The 25,483-nt window shown below is 38.8% G+C and overlaps 1 protein-coding gene across 1 annotated transcript in view; it reads right to left on the bottom strand.

Annotated features, from left to right (window-relative positions):
* Positions 1-953: 953 nt before the first annotated feature.
* Positions 954-25,483, bottom strand: part of kif5ab (kinesin family member 5A, b) — a 62,502-nt gene continuing 37,972 nt past the window's right edge. The window contains exons 15-29 of the mRNA XM_042407525.1: positions 23,323-23,469; positions 21,827-22,015; positions 21,040-21,157; positions 18,405-18,469; positions 16,974-17,083; positions 15,412-15,513; positions 14,841-14,901; positions 14,648-14,719; positions 14,402-14,506; positions 12,017-12,233; positions 8,137-8,482; positions 7,101-7,165; positions 4,760-4,787; positions 4,116-4,228; positions 954-2,798 (exon numbers count right to left, since the gene is read on the bottom strand). Of these exons, the coding sequence (XP_042263459.1) occupies positions 4,129-4,228; positions 4,760-4,787; positions 7,101-7,165; positions 8,137-8,482; positions 12,017-12,233; positions 14,402-14,506; positions 14,648-14,719; positions 14,841-14,901; positions 15,412-15,513; positions 16,974-17,083; positions 18,405-18,469; positions 21,040-21,157; positions 21,827-22,015; positions 23,323-23,469 (1,725 nt within the window). The 3' untranslated portion in view covers positions 954-2,798; positions 4,116-4,128. The remainder of the gene's footprint in view (positions 2,799-4,115; positions 4,229-4,759; positions 4,788-7,100; positions 7,166-8,136; positions 8,483-12,016; positions 12,234-14,401; positions 14,507-14,647; positions 14,720-14,840; positions 14,902-15,411; positions 15,514-16,973; positions 17,084-18,404; positions 18,470-21,039; positions 21,158-21,826; positions 22,016-23,322; positions 23,470-25,483) is intronic.

A 25,483-nucleotide genomic window follows, 5' to 3' on the forward strand; every position in this document is an offset into this window, starting at 1 on the left:
GACCATCAGTGTGTCAGTAGTCAGTCAATCAACTTATCTGCTCAGATAACTCAGACTGCACTCAAGTAATACAGTATAATGTAATATAACTGTATTTGGGGGTCAAAGGTCAAACACCTGACTGGTTGATGAGGTGCCATATCTGAGGGTGTGTGTGTGTGTGTGTCAGAGGATAAGACGGGATAAGACAGCTCTTGATAACCTACAGTAACCGGAGGTTCAAGCCTGCAACAGAGCTTATATGGGCTATTATAGAGCAGGATCCTCTTGAAATGACTCACTACATCAGGGCTTTGGTTTCAATCTGAGGTGGTTCAACATAGAACCGTAGGATTAGTCACCTTTTCTATACAAATTCATTTTGGAGCAGCAGCTGCACACACATTCGCATTTTCATTCAGTGACAAAACAGTGGAAATCTGAAATCTTTAGCATCCTGCGATGTAAGAAACAATGTCAACATTGTATATCTACAGTACACATCAAAACAAATGCTTCACATTCAACAACCGCTATAGATTAAGAACAAATAGCAAATAAATAATTTTCAAATAAAGCAAATGATAAATAATGCATATATTTATTTCAAACTAGAACTAGCAGTATAAAAATAGTTGCTACACATTTTTTTTCTTTTTTTTCACTCTGCCATGCTTTAGGATGACATGATTATCTCACAGAAGATCCCTGACAGCCAGTTTTTGTAGGGATAAATAACAGGTTCAAAAGTCTCTTTACTATGCCACACTCAGCCTGTTCAAAATAATCACCAATCATGTATTTTTGACGTTGCTTGTGGTACTGATGAAGTTGCTTTTCAGACTACACAGCCAGTGCTGTGTATCAGAAGTCAGACATGCCGTGCCGACTGATGTTAACTGCAGAATATTGAAGTATTTTATTTTAAACAATGCTGTTAGAAACTTCCTCATTTAGCACTATGGTTCCTCCTGTGTGAGATAGTACCACTATCAGAACAAGCGGAAGAGTCTAGATTTACAAGGTTTTTTTATGAAAACTGTGATCTAAAACTTGCTAGAGACAGCAATATGAATGTAGGGGATATTTGGTTCCTTTCAATCTAATAAGTGAAAAACATTGTAATATGGAATCTAGGCATCTGAAATATATCTTCTAAGGTTACCAAAATACAAAACTGTTGAAGATTCTTGAGGAGTAATATTATGTGTATATAAACTTTTTGTTTCATTAATTCGTGTAAAAAAAAAAGGTCAGATGTGAGAAATTGTCTATAATTAAGGCTTGGCCAATTTTGCAACTGCTGCAGGTGTGTGTATGTGTATCGTAGATTCAGTAGTGTGTGTTCTGTGAGTGTTTAACTACGTGGCAACACTAGTCTACATGTCACAAAGAATTACTGACTATTGTTACTATGACAACTGGGACTATTTCTAAAAACATTCATATTGTAATTGTAATATATTGTAACTTTTTTGGGGGGGAGGCTGCAAGATAAACATTCATAAATTAGTAATATTTCTTTGAGTTTGGATTGAAACTGGCAAACGTTTAAAAACCCATTTTAATGGATAAGTCTGGTGATATTCTATTGTTCCTACTACCAAGTATTGTCTATGTTTTTTGTGACACATATAGCTTATATTACTCTGTGCTATAAAGCTCCATTGTTGTTAAAAACACATCAATGAGTCACATCATTGCACAGACACTGTAATTTATTTTGAGTCAACCCCACAAACACTGTCTTAGTGTCACATATACATAATCAACAAAACAACTAATGCATATTTATCTGCGGCTGAAAATACTGTAGTTCCCAACAAATGCACTGTGTACTCCTGTTCGAGATGCATTTATGAAAAACTACAGTGTCCAGCATTTTTCAGAAATTACTGAGCATTTATTTAAAAAAATGAAACTATTTGTGGTCCATTTTAAAAGATTTATGTCTTCAGTATGACAGAATAGGCCTGGAGCTTAGAGGCTGTGGAAGTCTGAAAGTAATAAGAAACACACTAACACATTGTTGGTTTTTGTCTTTCTTCTTTTAGGATTTGTTGACAATAAGAAAAAAAAACAGAATATCACCAGCCTTATTCTTTAAATACAACTCATTTTTAAGGGTGAATTTCCCATTTACACTAACTTACAGTGAAATGAAAAATTTCATGATAATGTTGCCTCACTAGATCTCTTCCTCTTTCATTTATTTTCCATTTAATTAAACCCGGGGCAAGAAAATCTGAAGCCCAATATCAAAAATCAACATGCACAGTCAAAAGTATAAGTGGTAGTGAAGTAAGCTTGAGGCTTGCACTGTTTTCATGTTGTTTAACACAGTTTAACTTGGAGATTTGACCCATATTTATGTTTAATAATAATAATGAGAAGCTGACTGTTGGATGTACTTCTTTTCTGTGCACTGTTATTCCCTCACTGAGACAAACAGCACTCCCTAGTGGTCACCTACAGCACTGCACCTTCTCTTCCCCCACCTTTCTATTTGTGGTCCCTTTGTATTCAAAGTCAGGGGGAAGGAGGTGCAGCAAGGTGCCAGTTGAGGCATTTGAGATGCATTGCTTGTCATGGTTCCTACTGATACGGACATACACCCCACATCATAGCACAGGAAGGAGAGGGGATTGAAGAGGAGCGAGCAGGGGCAGGAGGAGGGACAGAGAGGAGGAGGAGGAGGAGGAGGTGGGGACACAGAAGAGATAGAGGTTTGTTTACAGCAGGTGAGGATGGGACAGGAAGGGGGGGACAGTGATCAGCTGCATGCAGATTTACAGAGGAGGCCTCGGAAAAACGTCTGCCTGGAGAGAGAGAGAGAGAGAGAGAGAGAGAGAGAAAGATACAGAAACAGAAGATAAGAGCGACAGTCAAATACATTTGAGAGAGGGATGGCAGAAAAGAAGAGACAGCAGCCAGTGAGTCATGCTAACACTGCCAGGAGGAACACATCACAAGTCATTTTATTCCTGGTGTCTTTACTGAGAGTTAGCGTGTTTGTGAACTGCACCGAGCACTCTGGGGCCAAATTTAGACTTCATAGAATGTAAAATTCACAAGCACTGTTCAAACCTTATATTTGCTCTGCACAAAACTTTATACCACTTTATAGAGCGTGAAAATTTACATTAAACTTTTATATTTTATCATATTGCACTTATAATGCTGTGTGCGGTTCGGGTTGAGTGGTGTACTGCCAGCACATTACTTTACCTAAAGACAAAATGATCAGTGTTTGAATTTTACAGCACTAGTTTTGCAAATTAAGTCTGACGTTTCAAAATGGGGTCAACTCAGTCAGTTGTGATTAACTTGACTACAGAAATAAGGCAACTGAGTGAAAACATGTCAGTGCAAAAGTAGTGAGATGAAATAAAACCCAGAAGTGGAGATAATTTAATTCTGCCTTCTCATATGGGTATTTTCCAGAGCAATACTTTTTTTTAAAATTGTATAATCTTTAACCCTGGGCTGGGATTTATGAAGTAATTCTCCAAAAAAAAGAGTGCTGATCTGAGACAGATGCTGTTTGTGTCTCACAGTACACTCAGTGACTGGAGATATTTTTAGCATCAGAGGCCCCAGAAAAGGAAAAAAAATCAGTCTGTCACAGCTTGCGTGTTGCAAATTTGGATAACATGATTTACATTCACAGGTGCAAGACGTCATCAGCCAACTGAATATGAATTATTTTTGACTAAGTTTTAATGTGATCATTGGCATTTAATGTTGCCATTCAAAGCTAGATATTCAAACCATATATGAAGCATAAAACACTTTTGAAAATATCAACTATAATGAAAACTAACAACTAGCGGCTGATAGGAAGGACATATGCTCATGTTGCTTTTAGGCTTTAAGTTTTCTTTAGAGTAGAATGCGTAGGTAATATTATATATTATATATGATATATTCAGTGTTTTTTTCAGATGTTATTTCCAAACTATTATGATTAGATTCAATAGGGTTAAGCTTTGATTGTTAATCGGTTAATCGTACAGCTGTAAGTTTAATTACTATTTTATAACCTGTGTTTCATGTAGCTGTGTTCTGTAGCAAATACATCAGAAAGTCATTTAAAAGTTGCTCTTGTTGGTTCAATAGTTATTCTGCGTTCTTACCTGCTCAGGTCTATTAGCTGGCTGAGGCCTCCGGCTGCAGACTGTAGAGTTTGGCTGAGTCCTGAAAGTGACAGACGTCACTTCTGGACACAGAATTGACATTCAGACACATGCTACCCAACACACCAGAAACACAGGCGGCCGCAGTACCATCACCAGCAGCATCCATCAGCAGCAGCAGCAGCAGCAGCAGTGACAGCAACAAGGGGGCAGTGACGGAGCAGAGAGACACAGCAGTGAGGGAAGCAGATCAGTGATGTTTATTAGTCTTAAAACACAGAGGGGATCAGTGCATGCTGGGTGAATGTGGCAGTGCAATACTACAAAATGCTCTTTGCCCATTATTGACCATTATCAATCATATTATAGATAGAGATGTTAAGTTTATCACTAAAGTCTAACAGAAATCTTTCATTTCCAGTTTTCCCTTAAGTCTCCCTTAAAGAGAATATTTCAGGACCTTCAAATGAAGCCGAAACCATTGAGGAATTCCCCAAAGTAACATCGAAATGTATCACATCTCGCAAAAAGAAGTTACAGGTTTCGAGATTTCTGCTTCACTGACAACATGAAAGCCTGCAGTAAGACAGCAACAAACAGCAGCAGGTGTTTTGCAGTAATCAAAGAGGGTGCACCAGTCTTACCTGTTGTCATTGATATCTGTGCTGTTTCCTGTGGACAGAAAGAGGTGTATAAGGAGGCAGGCAGGTGCACAGTGAGAGGGGTGGTGTGTAAGTAAGGTGAGAAGTGGGTTTGTCACAGACACATGTGGGTTTAACTGAAACAGCCCAAAGCCACTGATGATAGAGGCTTTGGAACGAGCAGGTGCATAATGAAGTAGAGCTCAGACAGCAAGTCCTCATACCTAAATGACAAAACAGTTTGTCAGTGAATTTAAAATGACCCATATGAGTATTTTACTGATCCTGTGCCCCCACTGGAAATATAAAATCATCACTCTACTCCCTGCTCTGCTGCGGAGCACAGTAAATACTCACAAAACTGCAAGAGGAATAATATATCAGAATAATATACACATGGGTCATTTTTGCCATTTAAACAAATGACCATCCTGCCATTTTTCTCATGAGGACAGCTTCTACTTCTATAACTAGTACAAATAAAAATAAAAATAATGACAAAGTGGTAGAAGGTAAAAAAGGATTTCACAGAGACCTCTTAACATTTCTCCTTACAGTATAGAGTTAAAGTGCATCCTGGATGGCTCCTGGATCATAGTTACATTCTGTGGAGCCCAATTCAGTAAATTAATTTGCACGAGCAGCATGAGCAGCACTATGTCAAAACCTTTACTGCAGCAGCTACTGCATTTCCACAGTCAGTTACTACAGAGGTGTGTGTTCTGTCCCTGAGCTACGGAGGCAGGGATCTTTCACCAGATATTCATTTAGCTTTTTATTTCTTCTTAGTGACACCTTGACACACTGTATTAAGGGGCTTTGGTTGTTACTCAGTCTCCAGCGAATATAAGATGTGTGTGCTTTCATTCATTGGTATGCATGGAAGAAAGTTTATTTAACGTGTGTGCTCTTTGCACAAATTTGATGAGTTGGATATTATCAAGAGACCTCATGCTTGACTGGATTATAAGACTACTCAGTTTAATCTCTGAAGTAGAAAAAAAATATATAGTGATAGTTAATAAAAATTCTTACCCTGACAGGAACTGTCAAGGCTACATCTAACCAGACTGAAAATTACAGAAAAAAGTAAAAATTTTGAGGTACAGTCCATGCTGTGCAGAGCCATTTAGCCTTGATTTTTCCACTACTCTCTCAGCTCTCATTGAAATTCATAACACTGAGTGAAGTTATATCCCAGAGTGAAAATTACTAGGGATGGACCAGAAGGAATTTCCCTCCAAGTTTAACTTCAAAATACATTACAGTATACAAGCATTTATTCCAACATACCGTGTATCCATTTTAGGAAGAAGTGCTAAATAAAGTCAAATTGAGTAAAAAAATCAAAAGTTGCAGACTATCCTCAACAGTACAAATATTTACAAATTTCTTAAGATGACTCATTTGACCAGCTGCCAGTATTTTGGCTGCATATTTATAGGTTAAAAGTACATAAATATCAGTGTTTTTCTCAGAATGTTCTTATTTTCAGGGTTGAAAACCTGAAACAGCATCACAGAAAGCAAGAAAACAACAAAACCAGCCTGATTCAATTATTTAAGGGTTCACTGCTCCTTTTGTGTCAGTCGACAACATCACTGATATCTAATATTTAATAAAAGCACTGTCGCAGCAGATTGATATATTGTCTCTCACCCTGTCTCTGACTTTTATTGATATTCTGGGAGAACTGAAGAGGTGTGGTGTTGTACATACAACTCTACAACTGTCATCACTGGGTCAGAGGCTGAGGTGGGCATCCAGCCTGTCTAGCCAGCTATCTGTCTGGCTGAGTAATGACACTGCAAGCCTAATCTATCTCCTCCAGAGTCTATGGCCGATGGGCACACACACACACACACACACACACACACATAGAGGCACAAAAGTAACAAGCACCAGCATTGTCCTATAGCAAACTACAAGCATTTTCTTTGGGAACTTTCAAAAGATGGCAGCATGTATCTCATTGATATATACACACTTTATCAGAAGACCATTATCCTGTATCAAAACCCTCTTTCTCACTCTGCAATGGCTCAGAATTACAATTAAGAATACTGACTACAACCCCATGACATGAAGATGAAAGCAATAAGAAAAAAACTAAACGAAACAGCAGGCAGAATTGTTATGGTAGCAGCAGGGCAATCATTGTAAACTGGTTTAACAGCCAGACCTCTGTATGAGTATATAAAATAGCATTCAAACATAATGGCTGGTAAGATGATGTAATGGCAATCACTAAAAAACGGTTGTAATAACAAGTGCATTTACCCCCGTTGATTGTGATCATAACATTTCTCATTATTTTAACAGGTTTTATCTGAGTAGAGCTCACCATTTTCTGAATCGAGCATCTCTGCAGTGTTGGTGTCTGCATGGCTCGCAGTTTCAGCTGGAAGCCTACGAACAGCAGAAAGAGATATATCAGTAAAACTGTGGGAGTTCTGTTTCAAAGTCTTGATCTTTATATCAGTCCTTGAGTTACATGAAATAAAACGGTAAAGAAAACGGAAAATATAAGCCTAACAAAGTGATCATGTCAAAACAGATTATAGCAAAAATACTCGTGTTGCACACGTCCATCAACAAACACACTGAACTGTAAAATGTTTGACTGTTCAAGCTTTTTACAAGCAGAGTACATGTCACTGTCTACTTTGTGGATGGTTGTCATGGCAACTGTACTGCAGCTGAAAGTTTTGGGAAAAGCTAGTTAAAATTATTTTTGTCAAACTACTGTTTCCAAGGTCAAGAATTTAAGATGCAGTTGAAATTTCCAGAAAAAGCTAATAAGTGGACTTTGAGTTAAGATTATTTTTTGTTAAGCTATACTATTTCCAATGTGAAGAAGGTGAAATGCAGTTAAAAGCTGAAAAACCTAGTAAGCGGACCTTGAGTTAGTATAATTTTGTCAAATGTCTAGGATCAAGAAGGTGAGATGTAGTTTCAAAGCTCTGCAAAAAGCTAGTAAGTGGACTTGATTTAATATTATGTTTGTCAAACCATTATTTCCAAGGTCAAGAAGAGGATTTGATTAAAAGTTTTGGAAAAAAGCTAGAGAGTGGACCTTGAGTGACATTATTTTGACAAACTACTATGTCCAAGGTCAAGAAGGTTAGATGTGGTTGAAAGCACAAGAAAAAGCAAGTAACCTTGAGATAATTATATTTTGTCAAAGTACGATTTCAAATAAAGTGGGATATTGTTGAGAACATCTATAGCAAAGTAAGTGGACTTTGAATCAAGATTATTTTGTCAAGCTATTATTTCCAAAAAAGGGAGATGTTTTTGAAAGCAGCTAAAAAATGTAGTAAGTGGAACATGAGCGAAGAGTAGCCCATATGTGCACCATATCCATCTGGTTTACTCACATGTTGTTCACACACATGTTGTTCTGAATGTCGTTGTCGTGTGTATCGTAGTTTTGGGAGTCGGGGTGTTTGGTGGGACTGTTCTGGTTGGAGTTAGCTTCAGGTAACCGGGGCTCGCTCTCTGGTGTCGGAGGAGCAGCAGGAGCAGCAGCAGGAGCAGCAGCAGGAGCAGCAGGAGCAGGAGCAGGAGCAGGAGCAGGAGCAGCAGCAGGAGCAGCTGCTTGTTGGTTGTTGCTATTGTGGAAAACAGCATTGCAGAAGGCAATGGGGTGATCGCTGTAGCCTCGGATGAAGAAGGGGTTGGTGGGAGAGCACGCTGGGTAGTGGCCGGGTCTCACGGGTTTGGCTGTTAGTGATAACACAGACATTGATTGATCCATTCATCCATGAAAGACAAAAACATCATTTATTTTGCCCTAAAGGGTTTGTGCTTCACAGTCTTCTATGGCACAAAATAACATAACATTTTTGATGTGACTGGAATACTAAGAATATATTAATAAACACCACAACATCACAATTTTTCTCAGTTGCTTTATAATCCTAGAATGACAGTCGTTATCCTAAAACCACCACTCACATCAATGGCTCATTTTCTCACAACAGCATTGCTTTCACACGGAATTCAAATGTGTATGTGCAATTATCTACTGTGAAATGTAAGTTAGTGATTAAAATTGATTACACTGCTTTTCTAATAAATTGTATTTCTGTCAGAAGAGCATGCTCATTGAGTAAATCATTACATGTTAAATATTCCTGCCAACTTTCATTATTTTTCAAGTAGTTTTGTAAATTTTAGTAATTTGGTGTTATTATAATGCCAAAAGAATTAATAACAGGCAAATAATTTTCATATTTTAATACAAACTAACACTTTAAACTGAATTTAATTCACAGGTGCAACTCATGAGCTGTCAGGTCTCAAACATGTTTATGTATTCCACAGAGTTTCAAGTAGTTTGAGTTCCTGAATATGGAGCATGATTGATACAGAGCAGCTCACTAATGCAAGAGGAGGTGTGTGAAAATGGTGGTGATTTTGTGAGAAGAAGGAAGAAGATGACAGATGACAGAGAGGAGAGGAGAGGAGAGGAGAGGAGAGGAGAGGAGAGGAGAGGAGAGGAGGGCGAAGCATACAATGGATGTTGCCTGTGAGGAAGTCGCAGCAAGAACATGAAAGGGATGGTTGCACCATGTTGAAAGAGTTTTCTCACGGTGTGTTGCAAGGGCAAATATCAGATGTGAGGAAGATGAAATGCTCAGGTCAGACAGACAGAAGTGTTTACGTGATGTGCAAACGAACACATGTTGAAGTGAAGTTCATTTCATTTCTAGACTAGAATAGTTCCTATAGTAATCTACATAAATGTGTCTTTAGTCTACAATGCTATAAAAGCTTTTCATGTTTAGTTTTTTTTATTTACATTTGTTTTATTTTATTTGTTTCACACACATAAAGACAAAACACATGAATGAAATATAAAAAGTATGTGTAAGCGTGTGGTAGAAACCTGTAATGGTGTATATGAAATATATATGTAAAGACAAAAGGTAAAATACAAACATACAAAATCACCAATACATTTTAAATATTAGTGTTCAAAAATTGCACTACAAAATAAGAGTAAAATTATAGTTAAAAAATGCAGAGAAGCAGGAGTATTGCTGTATTAACAGTATGAACAACAGTTACTAGGAGCTGATTATTTAAATTCTAATATCATTCACCTCCTTAAAGTGGGGAGATCAAAATTACTAAGAGGTGGAAAAGAACCCTTTATATTATCTAACGGATTAACTTTTGTATCAACAATCTTTTTGGCAAACAATACACCAACACTTGAAAAGAAATCATTGAGCTGACAAGCTGTATCAAAAGGATCAGTGAAAGCCTGTAAAGGTTGGAGGAAATTATGACGAGGCCTTTTTTCTTTGAAGCAGCTGATTAATGATTTTCCATGCAGCCTTGATATTGTGATCAGATTTTATAAACTGGTCACTGAAGAACCTTTTTCCAGGCTGTTCTAAAGAGAGAAAAATAACTTGCATATAAATGGTTTAGATAATCTTCTGTTGGATAATGAGTTTCACTTTTAAAAAGGTTAATACTGAAGTCCCTGAGAATATGGGATGTTTTGTTTTCCTTATTTATAAGCTCCAAAGTATTGATGAAACTGTTATTAAAGCAAGTAATGTTAGTGTCTGGTGGTTGATAAATACTAGCTGAAATGAAAACAAATTCATCAGAATTTAGAAAAAGGTCATGTCGACTAACAAATTTAAAATTTTGATGGACAAAGACTGAAACTCCTTTTTTTTTATGATGGCAGTTCATAAAGGCGTCGTCCTTTAGCTTCTTCGGTAAGCCGTGTTTCAGTAAGAGCAATTACAGAAAACTCATCATCTAAGGAGGATAAATAATGTATCAGCTGATCATAATTTTTTGCGAGACTGCGAATATTTAAGTGCAAAACCAAAAATAGTTTACATTCAATTGGAATCCATGAAGCAGTTTAACTGGAATTCACTGTAGTATTCACAAGAGTAGGAAATGTTAGTAGCTGAAAAGATTGAATATCAGGGTCAAAATATGTATCATGACAAACATTTTCATCACTGTTAAATTCAAGTGGATTAAATAACATACTGTAATCGACTGCATACCTATGTTTAGTGATAAAACTGTCAAGACAACATTAAGTGCAAAGAAAGGAAACACCGATGCACAAATATCACAGATCGATGATGTCCAATTACAAGATGTCCATTTAGGAACAGGTTTACATTTTAAATCAAACACATTTTTAAAAAGAGAACAGTGAATACCTGAATCCATGGACTTTTGGCATTTTGAAAATTTCTTTTTCTGACTCCTGTAATATTTATATGTAACTGTTTTAAACAAAAAGCATATAAAGTAGTTTCTTGGTTGCACTCTAATCTGTAGGGGAATCACTTCCTTATTCCTTAGGTGTTTTAGAGGGACAGTGAGTAATCAGCTTATCATATCACAGATAATCAATATCCCCTCTTTTCCTGGCCGTTTACAATGCTGGGATCAATTCCTTGTGTCTCTGTCGAACGGATTCTAAGCAGTCTTCATTAACAAAGATGTTTGTACCTTAGGGGTACTTCACTTTCTCCAGTACAGCACTTTACATTACCGTTGCTACAAGATTTATTCTGTGAAGAAATACTTTTTCTTCAAACTGCATGACATGGTTTCTGATGGGTATCATTCAGTTGGCTGCAGAGGAAATTAAACTTAACTTTTTGGTGACAGAATTTCAGTGGACTTACTCATATTGACACAAGTCAATGACATTTACTGCCTTAATTTAAGCAATGAGGATAGGAAATTGAGATGCACTGGCTGATTAATTTATTTAATTGTATTACATGAGTTAGGGCTTTTTGCAGGTGTTGTGCTGCACAGTGAAAATTACTGTGGTGATTGCAATTATTGTTCTCAGAAGTACTTAAGATAATGTACTTAAGCAAATGAGAAAACTGCAATACGATTCCGTATAAAATTAAATGGTAGGGCTTGTAGACATTTGTGCGTGTGATCTGATTGCGGACTGAACTGTGAGAGTTATAAAAAAACCCAAACAATTAATGTCCAAAACAGTAATGTTGTAATAACATTGGAATAATGTGTGTTAATACCTACAGATCAGATTTTAATAGATGGACGCATTGGACCACTGCCTACCTACAGATTAGAAGATACAGTTTTGTTATTATCGTTTTATCCGATTACATAGCTTTTACCGAGATGACACATGCAACTGTGAAATGTATTGTCTACATCACTGCTGAGAGCCGTGAAATTGTTTTCAAATGGTTAAATCCATGAGTGTTGTGTATGTCTTACCTATCTGTGCGGCATGGGGCCGGCGGAAGGGATTGCGGGCCCTCATCACATCTTTGATTCGCTCCACCTCCTGCTGGTAGCGGCGCCGGTCCTTCATGGCCCCTTCCTTCGCCTCCTTCAGTGCGCCCTCCAGCGCCTTAACTCGCTCAGCTGTAGACCGAAGACGTTTCTCCAGTTTTGGAAGCTCACAGCGAAGATCTGCATTGTCACGCACCAGCTGTGACACACACACACACATACAGTATGTCCCGAGATAGCAAAAAATGTTGTCATACAGAAAAAGAATACTGTAATATCTAATGAAAATATTTGTAATATTGTCAATGATATTTTCAGTTTCCATGTTTCTGTCAGGATTTGATTTCTGAAGAACTTGTGTGACCTCAAAAGAACTCAAAAGACTGATGTAAATTTTTAAACGTTTCTAATTTTGATTGTTCTACCACCTCCACCAGAAAAGCATCCTCCTGTCTTGCAGTGTTAGAGATGCCCCTTTTAGACAAGAGCTCAACAAAGAGTATATACAACAATGGATGTAGCAAAGTGACCACTTAGAGTGAGCCCGCGGTTTGAACTGGTACATTTTTGTCAGTTAGAGCCGAATTGGTGCAGCGGGGTGGAACAGAGGAACATTAAGTGTGACCTGATGGTCAGACCATCAAAGAAAAAGACAGCCTTACTGCCTTTTATGTTGAGGACACATGCTCAACCATCTCAAATTGAAGGCTAACTCAGCTGAAAACACTGGTAAACAAACTAAGCACCAGTCCTCCAACTAGCTATACAGCTACTCCTGTTTATAAAACTTCACCAGTGAGTGCTGGTAATATTAACAATCCATTAAAGTATGAGTAAATAACATTACTGCAGTCAGTCAACAAGGAAGTAAAGACAGTAAAATAAGCCACTTTATCAGTTTCAGTGCTGCATTGTTTGCTTGTAAGACATTCTGATTGATGCCCCTGTTATGGGACAACAAAGACAGATATTAACTCATAAGATAATTATACTTTTTCAATGCATGTTTCTTAACTTAAGGTTTGACCAACATAAAAATTAATAGTCTGATCTCTTCGTACAGTGTACAGTATAGTACAGTGCTGCTATAGACAATGGTTTTGTTCATATATGGTTAAACTCTTGAAACAAAATAAATGTAAAGATTTACTGATTTTAAATTGCTCATGCACAGCCTGTTCCCTTTAAGTGGAGATGGTAAACATGAAAAATCAATGACTAATCACTTTAAACACAGAGTCTGCAGCTACGTGACCATGCAAACTAATCCACACTTTGCAGAGATACTGAGCACAATTCTGAAGGTTTAGCAACTTAGCTAAGTTAACCTAACAGGCAAAGCGGGCAAAGGATGCAGGAATTCAATAGAACCACCTGAGGTTTAGAGGTACTAGTTTATTGTTTGGTGGTGAGTCTATTTTAAAAGAAAAACAAATGGAGGCAGGATTCCCACAGGGGGTAAATATACTGGTATAAGGGAGATTGTGACAGTTGTACAGATAGATGGATAGACAAGCAGACATTATTATATCTTGTACAGGAGCAGAGAAACTCATACATAGCTCTGCTGCTCTGTCCACTGCCTGTCTATGGGAGCCTTATCACTTCCCACTGGGAGTTTGCTGATTTATGAGCATGACTTTCATCCATTCCCACAGTATCAGCAGGTGGTGGATGGGATGGACTCTCCTAGCAGCCACTTTAGGAGTGGTTTTCTGCCTGACAAACTGCTGCAGTGCAGCTCTCGCCTATCTGCCAGCCTGAGTATATGTACCAGTCTGCAGAATGTTTAGCACATCATCAGATCACACTCTGCTGTAGTCCACTTAGGAATAAAAAAGAAAGATGTGAAGTTTTGCAGGTATGTGTGTGTATGTCTCATCTTTTTGAGCACAAGCTGGAGAGAGGAAAGGGACTGAGCGAGTTTGTGTGCACCTGCATGAGGATGAATTTATTTGTGTTTATCAAATCTGAGTAACGGTTTTATGCTGTGTGGCGTCCTTTCCCTGAAGGCAGCATGGTTTAACACCTCCTGCTGCTCTGATTTTAAGGAGACTTTTATGTGAAGTTGCTGTAATAGGATGATTGATGGTGTTAGCGTTGCGTTAGCCCAGAGGAGAGCAATGACAAAAGGCACACAGAGCTCTGTATTTTAATTTGGCTTGCTCCTTTTGTCTTCCACTCGTATTCTATCCAGCTAAGATATTTCTGCCTCACTGCTTTGCCACAGCATAATGCATCAGGCTTCCAGGCCGACGCAAATTGGATGATATGGCCTAATTCTTAAAGGAATAGAGGACAGGTAAGATGTTATTTTCTGTCTCCCTTGCTATGATGTATAGTTTTATATCTGCTGCTTATTGTTACCTGTTTGTGAACTTTTGTAAGCTGCTCCAGGTTGTTTTCAAGAAAGGAAATCTTCTGTTTCTGGGTGATATATCCCCCACTTTCATCAGGCTCCATTTCTGCACTCTGTTGACAGAGACAGTAGCTCATTACAGATGCTGTAGTTCCCAAATAGTCCACCTACATCCATGTGTACTCTAGCTACAATGATTATATGATAGGATTAAAAGATTTTTTTGTTGTGTAGGTTACTTGCGTCTGACTTACTTTTCTAACTCGAGCCGTGAGGTCTTGAACAAATAGCTTGCGGAGGTTGTGGAGGGTGTGGAGTTCACGAGCCTATAGTATAAAGAGACAGACGGAGTGAGGAAATAGTGCTGTTAAAGCAGTTAGCGAGTATTTAGTGGATCAGTGGCCTTTGAGGGAGCCTAGTGAATCGTGACAGCAAATGATGACTTACAACAGTCTCTTCCAGCCCTTTGAGATCCTGCTTTGACTGCTCGTGTCGCTCATGGAGAAATCTATAGACAGACAAAACAATAGACAGAAAGGAGTGCCACATTCTTTTCAGAATAATTCATGAATTAAGAACAAAATTCAGCACGGACTGGCTGCCCCGCTTGTGGGCTGCCCATCTGCCATCTGATGTAATACGTTGCAAAGGTTAGAGCAGAAAAAGGCCTGTTAGCAGCCAGCTGCTACCGTGTTCAAAAACTCCATAATGGGGATGCAAAGAGAGTGAGACAGAAAGAAAGAGACGACGAAAGAAAGAGGCAAAGAGAGGGTTAACAGGGTTGGCTTCCAGCTTATTTTAGCCACAATCTGTATGATTGAATTACCCCACAGAAAGAGACACATACTGTAAATAGAAGGACAGTCCGAGCCACAGAGCTGGAGGAAAATAAATAGACAAAAGGAAGACAAATGACAGAGAGAGATGGAGGACGTGAATCAAAAGAGGCAGCTCGCCCCAAGGCCTCCATATGGTGAAATGTTTGAAAGCTGGCCAGGAAGGTAAAACAGAGACTCACGTCAGTTCCTCCAGCTGCCGGCTCTTGTGATGCTCTTGGCTCCTGAGACGTTCAAAGTTGCTGTGCAGTTGCTCCAACTCCAGCTGCTGTTTCTGGTTACAGCTGAAAAAGGATAGAGATTCACTAAATTGGTTCCATTCATTTTTACGTAAAAGAAAAAGCACTTTCTATCTCTAACCTCAAGAATGTCTATAATATTATCTGTTAGGGAGGAGTTCAAGCATATAAAAGTCATTCGAGAGAAGAGTGATGCCAAAGCTTTATGCCAAAAATGTGAAATAGAATCTCTAACATAATACAGTAGATCTAACCTGGAGAGGGATTGTATTTATTTTTTTCATTCAGCTACTTTGCAATAAATACTACAGTAGGACATTGTACACAGGTTCATTAAAAGATTTTTCACTGTCACAAGTGCTCGTCACTTGATGGTTTTTAATTGCTTCAGTGCAATGTCATCACTTTACTGTGCTATTACTAACAAGACAACATTGTCCTGAGTCTGAGGACTTAAGCTCCAGCTCAGTGGCGTTCAAAGTGAAGTTGCCAACAAAGACAGACACAGGCATTTTGGCTGGCCAGAAGGACACTTGAGGGGCCCAAGTGTGTCATTAGGTCAAGCATTAAGCATGGACGTGTCCCATTAGGGTACAGACATATGCTGTTTTATCTGATTAGGGCACATGGCAATAAAGTACAATATTCCACAAGTGACAGATTTTTACCCAAAGTTTTAACAATTTTTAAGTTTACTCTTTTCTTATCCTTTGAGAAGACTTGATTCTTACAGTAGAAGAAGATTTACTGTATGCAGCTTTTCCTTTTCTGAGGGGCCACTCTGCTCCTATTTCAGATGCGTGCCACCTCACTGGAAACCATCCATCCATTTTCAAGCTGCTTATCCAAATCAGGCTATGCCAGCAGGGCAAGCATAGCAGCCCAAATGTCTTTTTTATTAAGAAATTCTCTGCAGCTGCTCCTTGGGTGTTAGCAGACACTCCCCAGGCCAGCTGGGAAATATACTTGAGTCCCTCCCAGTGGGTCACAGTACATCTACAGAACGAGGCACCTGAAGGCTGAGTGGCTCCTCACACTGAGGCTCAGCAGCAGCTTCACTCCAAAGTCTTCCCACACTGCTGTTTCCTCACCATGTAAACCACCCTAGGATATTGATTCCAGCCCCTCTTGCAGCTAGACAGGGCTTAGAGCTTTTTTGAGAACTCAACTACTGAGACCATGTATCCCCAATTTTAGCATTTCCACACTGCTTATGAGGGTAGAATTGAATTTCTGATTTGAGCCCACAGACAGCTGACAGAGTGAGAGTATCCTCTCCCTTTGAAACCATGTATGACCTTCACTGTATAGTCTCAAGGGTAGATGTAAATGTACTTTTGCCATTTTTAAGATTATTATACTTTGGTGTGTTAATAGTTCTGCTTTAAAATACTTCTGCTCTTCTCTTTCAACACTCCTCTACAAGTCATGAATTTTCAAAGTGGATTTCTGATTATGAAAGCCTGAATATCAGAGAAGGTGAAGAATTAAAATGAAGCACTGACTCAGTTAAGTCGTCGATGATCTTCTGCTTTTCATTGATCTCGTCTCGCAGGCGGCCAAGCTGTTTGCTGTGCGTCTCACGGTGTGACTCCATCTGCTGCTCCAGAGCTCTCTGAGGCAACAAGAGAGGGTGAGAGACATACATGTATAATGAGAGGAGAGAGAGAGAAGCATAGATTGGTTAAAAAAAAAAAAAAAAGGTAACAGGAAACAAAAGGAAAACAAAATGACTAAATAATGAGAGGGGAGAGAATTACACACGCCAGTGCACATGTGGATATGCAAGGCCAGATGGGCATTAAGCACACACAACCACACACACAAACACAAACACACAAACACACATGGACACACACAGCAGAATGAAGAGAGTGAGGCATGTCACACTTCGGTACACATATAAACATGTGTACAAATACAAGCAGATAATGAACAACAACAAATAATGCTAACTGCACAGTGTTTGGCAGCTGAAAAACTGCACGTGTTGCATGTTTACATTAGTACTCGAGGTTGGATTACCAACTGGGCAACATGTTGTGGCTCCAGACCTCCAGGGCCCAAGAAAGCACTATAGTTCACTGTGTGACAGTTGCTTTTTGGTAATTACAAGTACAAGCAAGTGCAACTGGGTCCTGCATTATTATGCACATCTTGTAGCCTTTTCTGTGAAGAGGCTCTGTCCTGTCTTATGAAAATCTGGTTCTAACAACTTCATCATTTTAGTTTATATTGTATTCACATGGTACATTTTCCTAAGTTACAGTAAGTTGTGTTTCATGAAATTACTACAGACTAACAGACATGCAGAAAACCTTGGGTCCAGTAGTATTCCACTAATAAACTACTGGTTGGTTTCTGGATCTCGGTATAAAATATGTGCTGAGTGCACATGTGAATTTGAAGGCAAAAGGAGCCCAATAGCAAATGTTTGTCCCTGATTTCTCTATACAGGTAAATCTGACCACAAGTGTTTAATTAATATTGATAAATTCATTGGTCAGTCGACAGAAAATTAAACATCAAGAATTTAAATGATAGATTGAGTCATGTATTGAAGAAAAATGCCAAACATTCATTGTTTCCAGGATTTAAAATGTGAAGATTTTCTACTTTGTTTCATCATTGAATATATTTGGATTTTGGACTGTTAATTGAACAAAAGCCAAACCTTTTTCAATTCATTTTTCTAATATTTAATAGACTAAACAATCAATCAGTTAATCAATAATGAAAGTAATTGTCAGTTGCAGCCCTGTTACATGCAGAAAAAGAAGCACTCATGAGCCTGTGCACTGACATGTGAAATGTACAATCATGGTTACAGTTGCACACACACACATGTACATGCACACCTGCAATAAGCTGGTGCTGCTGCAGCAGTGTGATAAAAGGTCATTATAATAAATTGCTCTCACTGTAGTCATGGTTACCTTTATATCACAGTATTCCTGGATAGACGTGTGATTCTCTCCCATGGCCACCTGTGACATGGTCTCTGAAACACACACATACACACATTTAGAAAGAGAAAGACAGTGTGAGAATGAGAGTCAGGGAAATCAAAACAGAGAGGTAAAACAGGAACAGAAGAGGAAAAAGGCAGGCAGATAAAAGAGAGTACACACTGATGTAGATGAAAGAGGTGACAGTGACCTGACTTTGACTGAACAGCAGTACAGTGGTTGATGTTGACAGCGAGGTCAGCATGATCTAAGTCATGCCTTGAGTGTAACAATATCTATTATTGCAAATGACAGCAATTGTGCCACACTGATTTGATCTGCTGTTGACTCACTGCTCTTCCTGGTGTCTGATGATGAAATTACCGAGCGCTGTACCTTGCACCAGCAGGCTGTGCGATCATCATGACCTGCAGCACTTTGTATTTATACCTCTGTAATGACTCGAGGACCGCCTGGCTCGAGTGTGGAATAGGGACAAAATTGATTTACCTGTCCTTAAATCCGCCGTTTATTTAGTGTAGTTCTGTGGGACTGCTCAGGAAGAATGACTTACATTGCCTTTGGCCTGATTTGTGAATTGTGTCAGTGTCCTGAGAGTATCCGCAGTTAGCTGTACCTCACATACTCCTGGACCTAAGACAAATATCCAAATGTACCATTAATCTATTTGTGCCAGTAATGTGAAATGTTTGGGAGCCTGAGCTCTTCATCAGCGTTTACCCTTGTTTTTCTTTTTCTTGACAGGATAGAAAGGCCTCTGGCACAGACTAAAACTCTCCATTGATGCCAATAAAATTGTTTTAAGCAGGGAGGGACTTCCTTCCTGTTCCAGCCCGCTGGAGCTGAAACGCAGTGGCGAATTTGTTGTCTTTTGACATTTTACTTTGTTCAGAAGTGATTTTGTTTGACTGCATCAGAACATCAACCTTATATTTGACTTTGGCATCTCAAGTCAGCAATTTGGAAAGATTTACAATAAAGATCAATCTAAATGTTGTCCTTCACTGAACAGTGAGTAAGAATGTCACACAGTACTTAGAAGATCATTGTTTATAATTTTTATCCCTTCAGCACAATGTCATCTTAAAACATGACCATCTATTGGAAGAATATTCTATTTCAAACCAGCAGTTCAAGTAATTTCATATTGAGCAAAGTTCTGTTCTCTTGACTACTTGACCGTGATAATTGGATATGCTCCTGGAGCTTTGTACCTCACCTGATCAACCATAACTCTGCTGTTTTCCTTGCCTGAGCATATTGATAATTTCCTCCTTCACCTTACAGTCTAAATACATGTTAAACTCTTACTCCTGGTTTGTTATTTCAACCATGTAGGTAAAATATCTCAACCCGAGCCTGCAGCTAAGGCAATTTTATTGCACATACAGTACCAGTACCTGTACACGTTATATGTACTGCACTGACTATGTTTATGCTATATTGATCCTTGGACCTTAGGTTTGGCTACATTGTTGGATTTGACCTCAATAGTTTGATTTATATACTGTAACAAATACGCTGCATCCTCAACCTGATGGTATATTTAACCGTTTCTGAGTTGTTGAGTGTAGAAATTATATGAAACCTGGTGTGTGGCTCTTTTTGGTGTTGGATTAGATTAGTACATTGAGGGAGGTACACTTTACTTTACTTTACTGCACTTTACTTCAGTATTTTTCATTCATCATTCTAGGGGTGGTAAACTGACTGTCAGGCTGACAGTCGCTCAGTCCACCACCTTGGTTATTTCATTAACACTTCTCTCTCCAACACTTCATTAACATTAAGGTGATCCCCTGACTTTTCCTCTAGTGCCATCATAAGGTTCACAGTTTTGGATATTAGTGAAATTTCTAAAAAATATTAGATTGATTACAATGAAATTAGAGATATTCATGCTACAAAAATTGGTCAAAATGTTCACCTATCCAGTAAAATATCTCAATATCTACTTGATGATTTGTACAAAACTTTATAGATATCCATGGTTCCCTCATGATGTATCCTAATGACTTTGTATATGCCCTGATTTTTCCTCTAGCACCACCATGAGGTTCATATTTGTGAAATTTGTTACACATTTATCTCCTCCTCAGAATGAAATATAATAATTTTGGGGAGCCCTGGCTTTTCATCCGGCACCATCATTAGGCCAAAATTTTAATTTGTCCAGTACTTAATGGGTTGTGACCGAATAAATGTAAATCATTTCCATCAGCGTCTCTTGTACTTTGTGTTTAGTGTTAATTAGCAAATGTTAGCATACTAAAAAAACATTATATCAAGAAGGGTCCAGCTGCTGTCTTGCAGACTTACCCCAGCTCTACATGATGTTGTCACCCAAATGGCATGTTACACAACACCCCCCCCCCCCCCCCCCCCCCCCCCCCCCCGACCCGACCATAGCCATCCCCCTCCTCAGCTGGATGTACTTGATTATATCTCCTAAGCATGTTAAGATTCTCTTGTGAGCATAACACCGCTAGCATGGCTTTGTCTTGTTTGTTAAGTGTTTATCTGTTTTTGATTTGATTAATACTGAGGGAACTATTGTTGTCCTTACATTTTTGCTACAGTATAGGGATATACATTACTCTACCTTGAGCTTGGAGTTTGGCCAGCTCCTCGCTCAGAGAGTCGTAGCTGTCCTCCAGCTGTCTCTTCTTCAGCTCCACATTCTGCATGTAGTCCGTTAGAGAGCGGATCTTCACCTCATGCTGAAAGTCACAACAAAGCAACTCAGATGCAGAAAGTATACTGATGAGGAAAGGACCTCTACCCAAGAGAACACGGACAGAGACTCACAAACTGACAGAGATTTCACACCAAGCATAAAATGTACTTTTTACTCACAGTTGAACGGATATGGCCCACATTGAATATTTATGATCCCTGTTCATTAAGGAATTGATTTAAATACCAAAGATAGCAAATTTCACATCATAATGGCTCCAAGCAACCACATTGACATGAAAAATACAAAACACACAATCTAATAAGAATCAGGATGGTCTGCACGCTGAAAGCTTCTGATGCAAAAACATGTTTTATTACCACGAACTGTTGAGATACGTTTTCAGTAATTACCATCATGAAATTGCCTACATAAGCATGTGTGATTTTAATTAGTTTGATGAAGAACTGTGTGCTCGAAACGTCACTCAATTGTGTGCAGTGATAATTAATTTTTTAGCACTGGGAGGTTTCAGTGTCTATTGTCCTTTCCACATCAACATCAAAATTTCCCACCGGATTAACAGATTAACAAACTTCTTTCCAACACCAGATGTTTGCAGATGTTGCCAATTCCTCCAGCACTTATATCCATCATTCCCCTTCTCTGTAAATTACTACCAACCACATCGTCTTTGTATCTGTATCTTCACCTGTGAAATGAGGAGATGACACGAGGACAGCTCTCTTCCAGTCTCCTCCATCTTGCGGTGACACTCCATCTGAAGGTTATCCAGGTGACGGCAGCGCTTCACCATAGACTTCACCTCCGACTTGATCTTGCTGATGTAGAGGCGAGCCACTGTGAACTCCTCCTCGATCGCACCAGTGATCTCCATGGGCTGGAGACGAATGAGGTAGAGAGTCGGAGAGACAGTTAAAATAGTATCGGAGATGTTTGGTTAAGATTGAGTGAAGATTATTTAAAGACAGTCGTGAGTGATGCACTCACACTTTCTGGCATTTTGTACGCACATCCATTAGGCTAACAGCATCATTTAGCAGATGCTGTGATTCAGATGCTCCTAAATGAACTGTGGAGGATGTGGAGTATACACATCAAAATAAATCTGCGTATGACAGCTAAGATATTCCTGTGGATATGCGTATAACCTCGCCTCAGGTGTTACAGTGAAAATTTATCATCAGGGGTATTTTATGTATGACCCTTCAGCTGGGTCATCATTATACACACACACACAAACACAGCAATTTGTTTGAAATGCTAATCAAAGTGTGTAAATTTCCACAGATGCCAAATATATCGTGCTGAGTTAGAGATAAATGTGTATAAAATCATGCACAAGACATTAAGAATTTTCCACTCTGTGTTGAGTTTTAATGTCTCACTCAGTGTAAATGTGATAAAGCTTTAGTGAAGCTTTAGAACAAACAGACACAGAATACACATACAGTTATATGTCACTGTTAAGTGTGAATTTTTGAACCCTAAGATGTTTTTGCACAGCTTTCACCCCCTTTAATTACAGGCTTTTGGCTTAGTCACTACAGTATATGTTATTTTCATATTACTTACAGCTATGGATGTATGTCCACAGGTTTTCAACACAGGATGAATGGATAGAGGAGAGTGTCAGTGTTGATGGGACATTTTCTTCCTTGGTACTGTCATAAAATTTACTCATATTGTAAATTTAAAAGCATTTTTCTTGATGATTTTTGATGATTAAGAGGCAAACTCTTGTATGGAGCTTCTTTTTTAGGTGATTTAGGTGAAGTGTATTTTTACACATTCAATCTTGATAGGGATCAGAAACACTGCTCTCATGTGAAATAATTGGTTGTGCTGTATCCAGGAGTATGTGTATAATGTCTCTGTGTTCTGGTTTGACAAAATTATACCTCTGAGAAGAAGAGGGTGACTTTGTTAATTGGGTTCAAACTGTTAAATGTTTTTCTAACTCTGATAAAACCTATGAGGAATATGGAGATTCACAAATTCTAGTTAGAAGTTACAAGAAGTATAAAACTCTGATAAATATTTAAAGCTGCACTGCATATGAATTATCTTTTGTTGCAGACATCAAATTGCCTCAGATAACATCTCTTTCTTTGGAAACATCTCTGGTACAGTACAGACCAGTGGTGAGTATGAGTTCTGCCAACCTTCATTTTTTGCTGCACTCACCAGCTTGATGTCCCGGTTCCCGACGATGGTACTGAACTCACTCAGGTCCCTCATCAGCCCGTTGAGAATCTCAGCGATGCGTTTCCTCTGGTGGCTGCTTACTTCCTGGATACGGGACAGCTCTGCCTCCAATGCCATAAGGTGAGCCTGTGGGAGGAAAGGAGTGAAAGAAGAGAGTGAACGCATAGGAAGACCAGAGGGGGAGAGTGGTGGTGGGGTGTGAGGGGGGGAGATAGAACACCCAGGAGACAAGAGATATGAAAAAAATAAGGGAATAATAAAGAAAGAGAACACAGAGAAGGAAATGACTGAAAAGAGGATGGATCTCACGCCTGAGAGCACACACTGCAGCGAGATGCATTTTAACCCCTGACCTCTTTCTCATCTGAGAAATCTAAGGAGCAAAACATAATTGGTGCTAAATTACAAATCAATAAACTACCGAGATAGTGTGTCATGGCACTGGCGCTGGATGAGAGGATCTAAGACAGTGAATGATGGAGTTAACCTTATCCTCCATTTTGTATAGAGAGCAGGCTCTAAATAACGCACAGCTCCAATGGCTTTAACACAATGAACCATATGGGTTCAATCGATACTCTACAGGTCTGACCATATAAAGTATTTCTATCTCAGAAACAAATGATTTAATCTTGCAAAATTGAGCCTTGCTTTTCCAACACGATTAACATGGAAAAACACATAAAGAAGACCTAAAAATCTTTTTTTTTTCTTGGCTCGGTGGTTCAGTGTGACCATGATGAATGTGTATTAATTTGATCTTGGCTGTTCTGTTCCTATACTGGTGGTGCTATAGTAACCAAAAACTGAAGGTTTTTCCCCTTCTTGTTTCATTTTGTACCAAGTGAATCATCTATTGTCACAGGAATAATGTACTTAAGCTGCTTTTTAATGGCGCATTTTAGGTTATTGCCCCCATGGATCATCAGTCAGTTGAAAGCACCATTAACCATCCTCTTAAATACAGTAAGATTCATTCCTTTATCAATCTCTCCATCTTCATCTCCTTCATTAACTTCAAGCCCCCTGATCATTTTCTAGGTCACTTCCTATGTCATAACATTAAGTTAGCATAAACAGCAGTAAATAATTAACAGAATCAATTTATTTATGAATAAGTAAAAGGAGCAGACTGGAGAGATTAATGAAAAATGTTCAGTTCAGTTGAAGAGAGATTTATGAAGGCATATCAAAGAAATGAGATGGTTGGAGAAATGATGAATGAAGTTAATGTAATATTACTATAATGATAGAAAGGGGCTTAAATGGACAGATGGATGAAAGAAGGTGCTTAAAGGAGCAGATGAGTGGCAGCGACTGTGAACGATGGCATGGCCTCCTGCAGAAGAAGAGGGGAGTTTCCACTGAAAGCACAGATGAAGACAGCTGAGGAGACGGTTGGGTAAAGGCAGTGATAAATGTACTCCATTGCACATTTTTTTCTAGGTCAACCGCCCCATTTCTACCATAGATATGGAAAATTTTAAAAAGCCGCCACACTGCACATTAGCATAACAGCTGGGATGCAGCAAGGGAAGAATTAGCCCTAAAGAGGGCCTGATAGGATGGTTTTTTTTAGATTAATATATAGTTTCTTGTATACAGTTTCACATCTTGTCAGAGAAGGAGTCATGTCAGGTGAGGGGTCAGAGCAGAACAGACTGAAAGGGCTGTAGAGAAGGCATGCTAAGTGATTCAGGATGTTTGAACTGGGTTTCGTTACACTGATTTGTGCAGTGAGTAGTTCTATTGACAGCTCTTTTTATCAATTTCTGGACCAGCTTCTAAGAAAGACAGAGAGAGAGGGGAGGATGCCCTGCCAGATTGTTAAATGATGCATGAAATATTGAAGAGGTTTTAAGAAGGTGAATAATGGTCCACTGAGCCAGTCAAAATAACTGTATTACAGACTGATCAGCTCTGCCAGTTATCTTTCTTTTATTTCTATCCCTATTTGGCTTTTTTTTCCCCAAATGTCCTTTGCCATTTATTAAATGGATATTTTGAAACCATCAATACACCGTTAGAGCGGCTCTATTTTTTTAACTCAATGATTTTTTTATTCTACAATTTATCTTCAGATGAATGAGAAACAGCCTCCTCAAATGCAGTTTTTAGACTTTTTCATGCTTAAAAAACT

Source organism: Thunnus maccoyii, chromosome 3 (assembly GCF_910596095.1).
Source record: "Thunnus maccoyii chromosome 3, fThuMac1.1, whole genome shotgun sequence".
In the NCBI taxonomy this organism is placed as follows: domain Eukaryota; kingdom Metazoa; phylum Chordata; class Actinopteri; order Scombriformes; family Scombridae; genus Thunnus; species Thunnus maccoyii.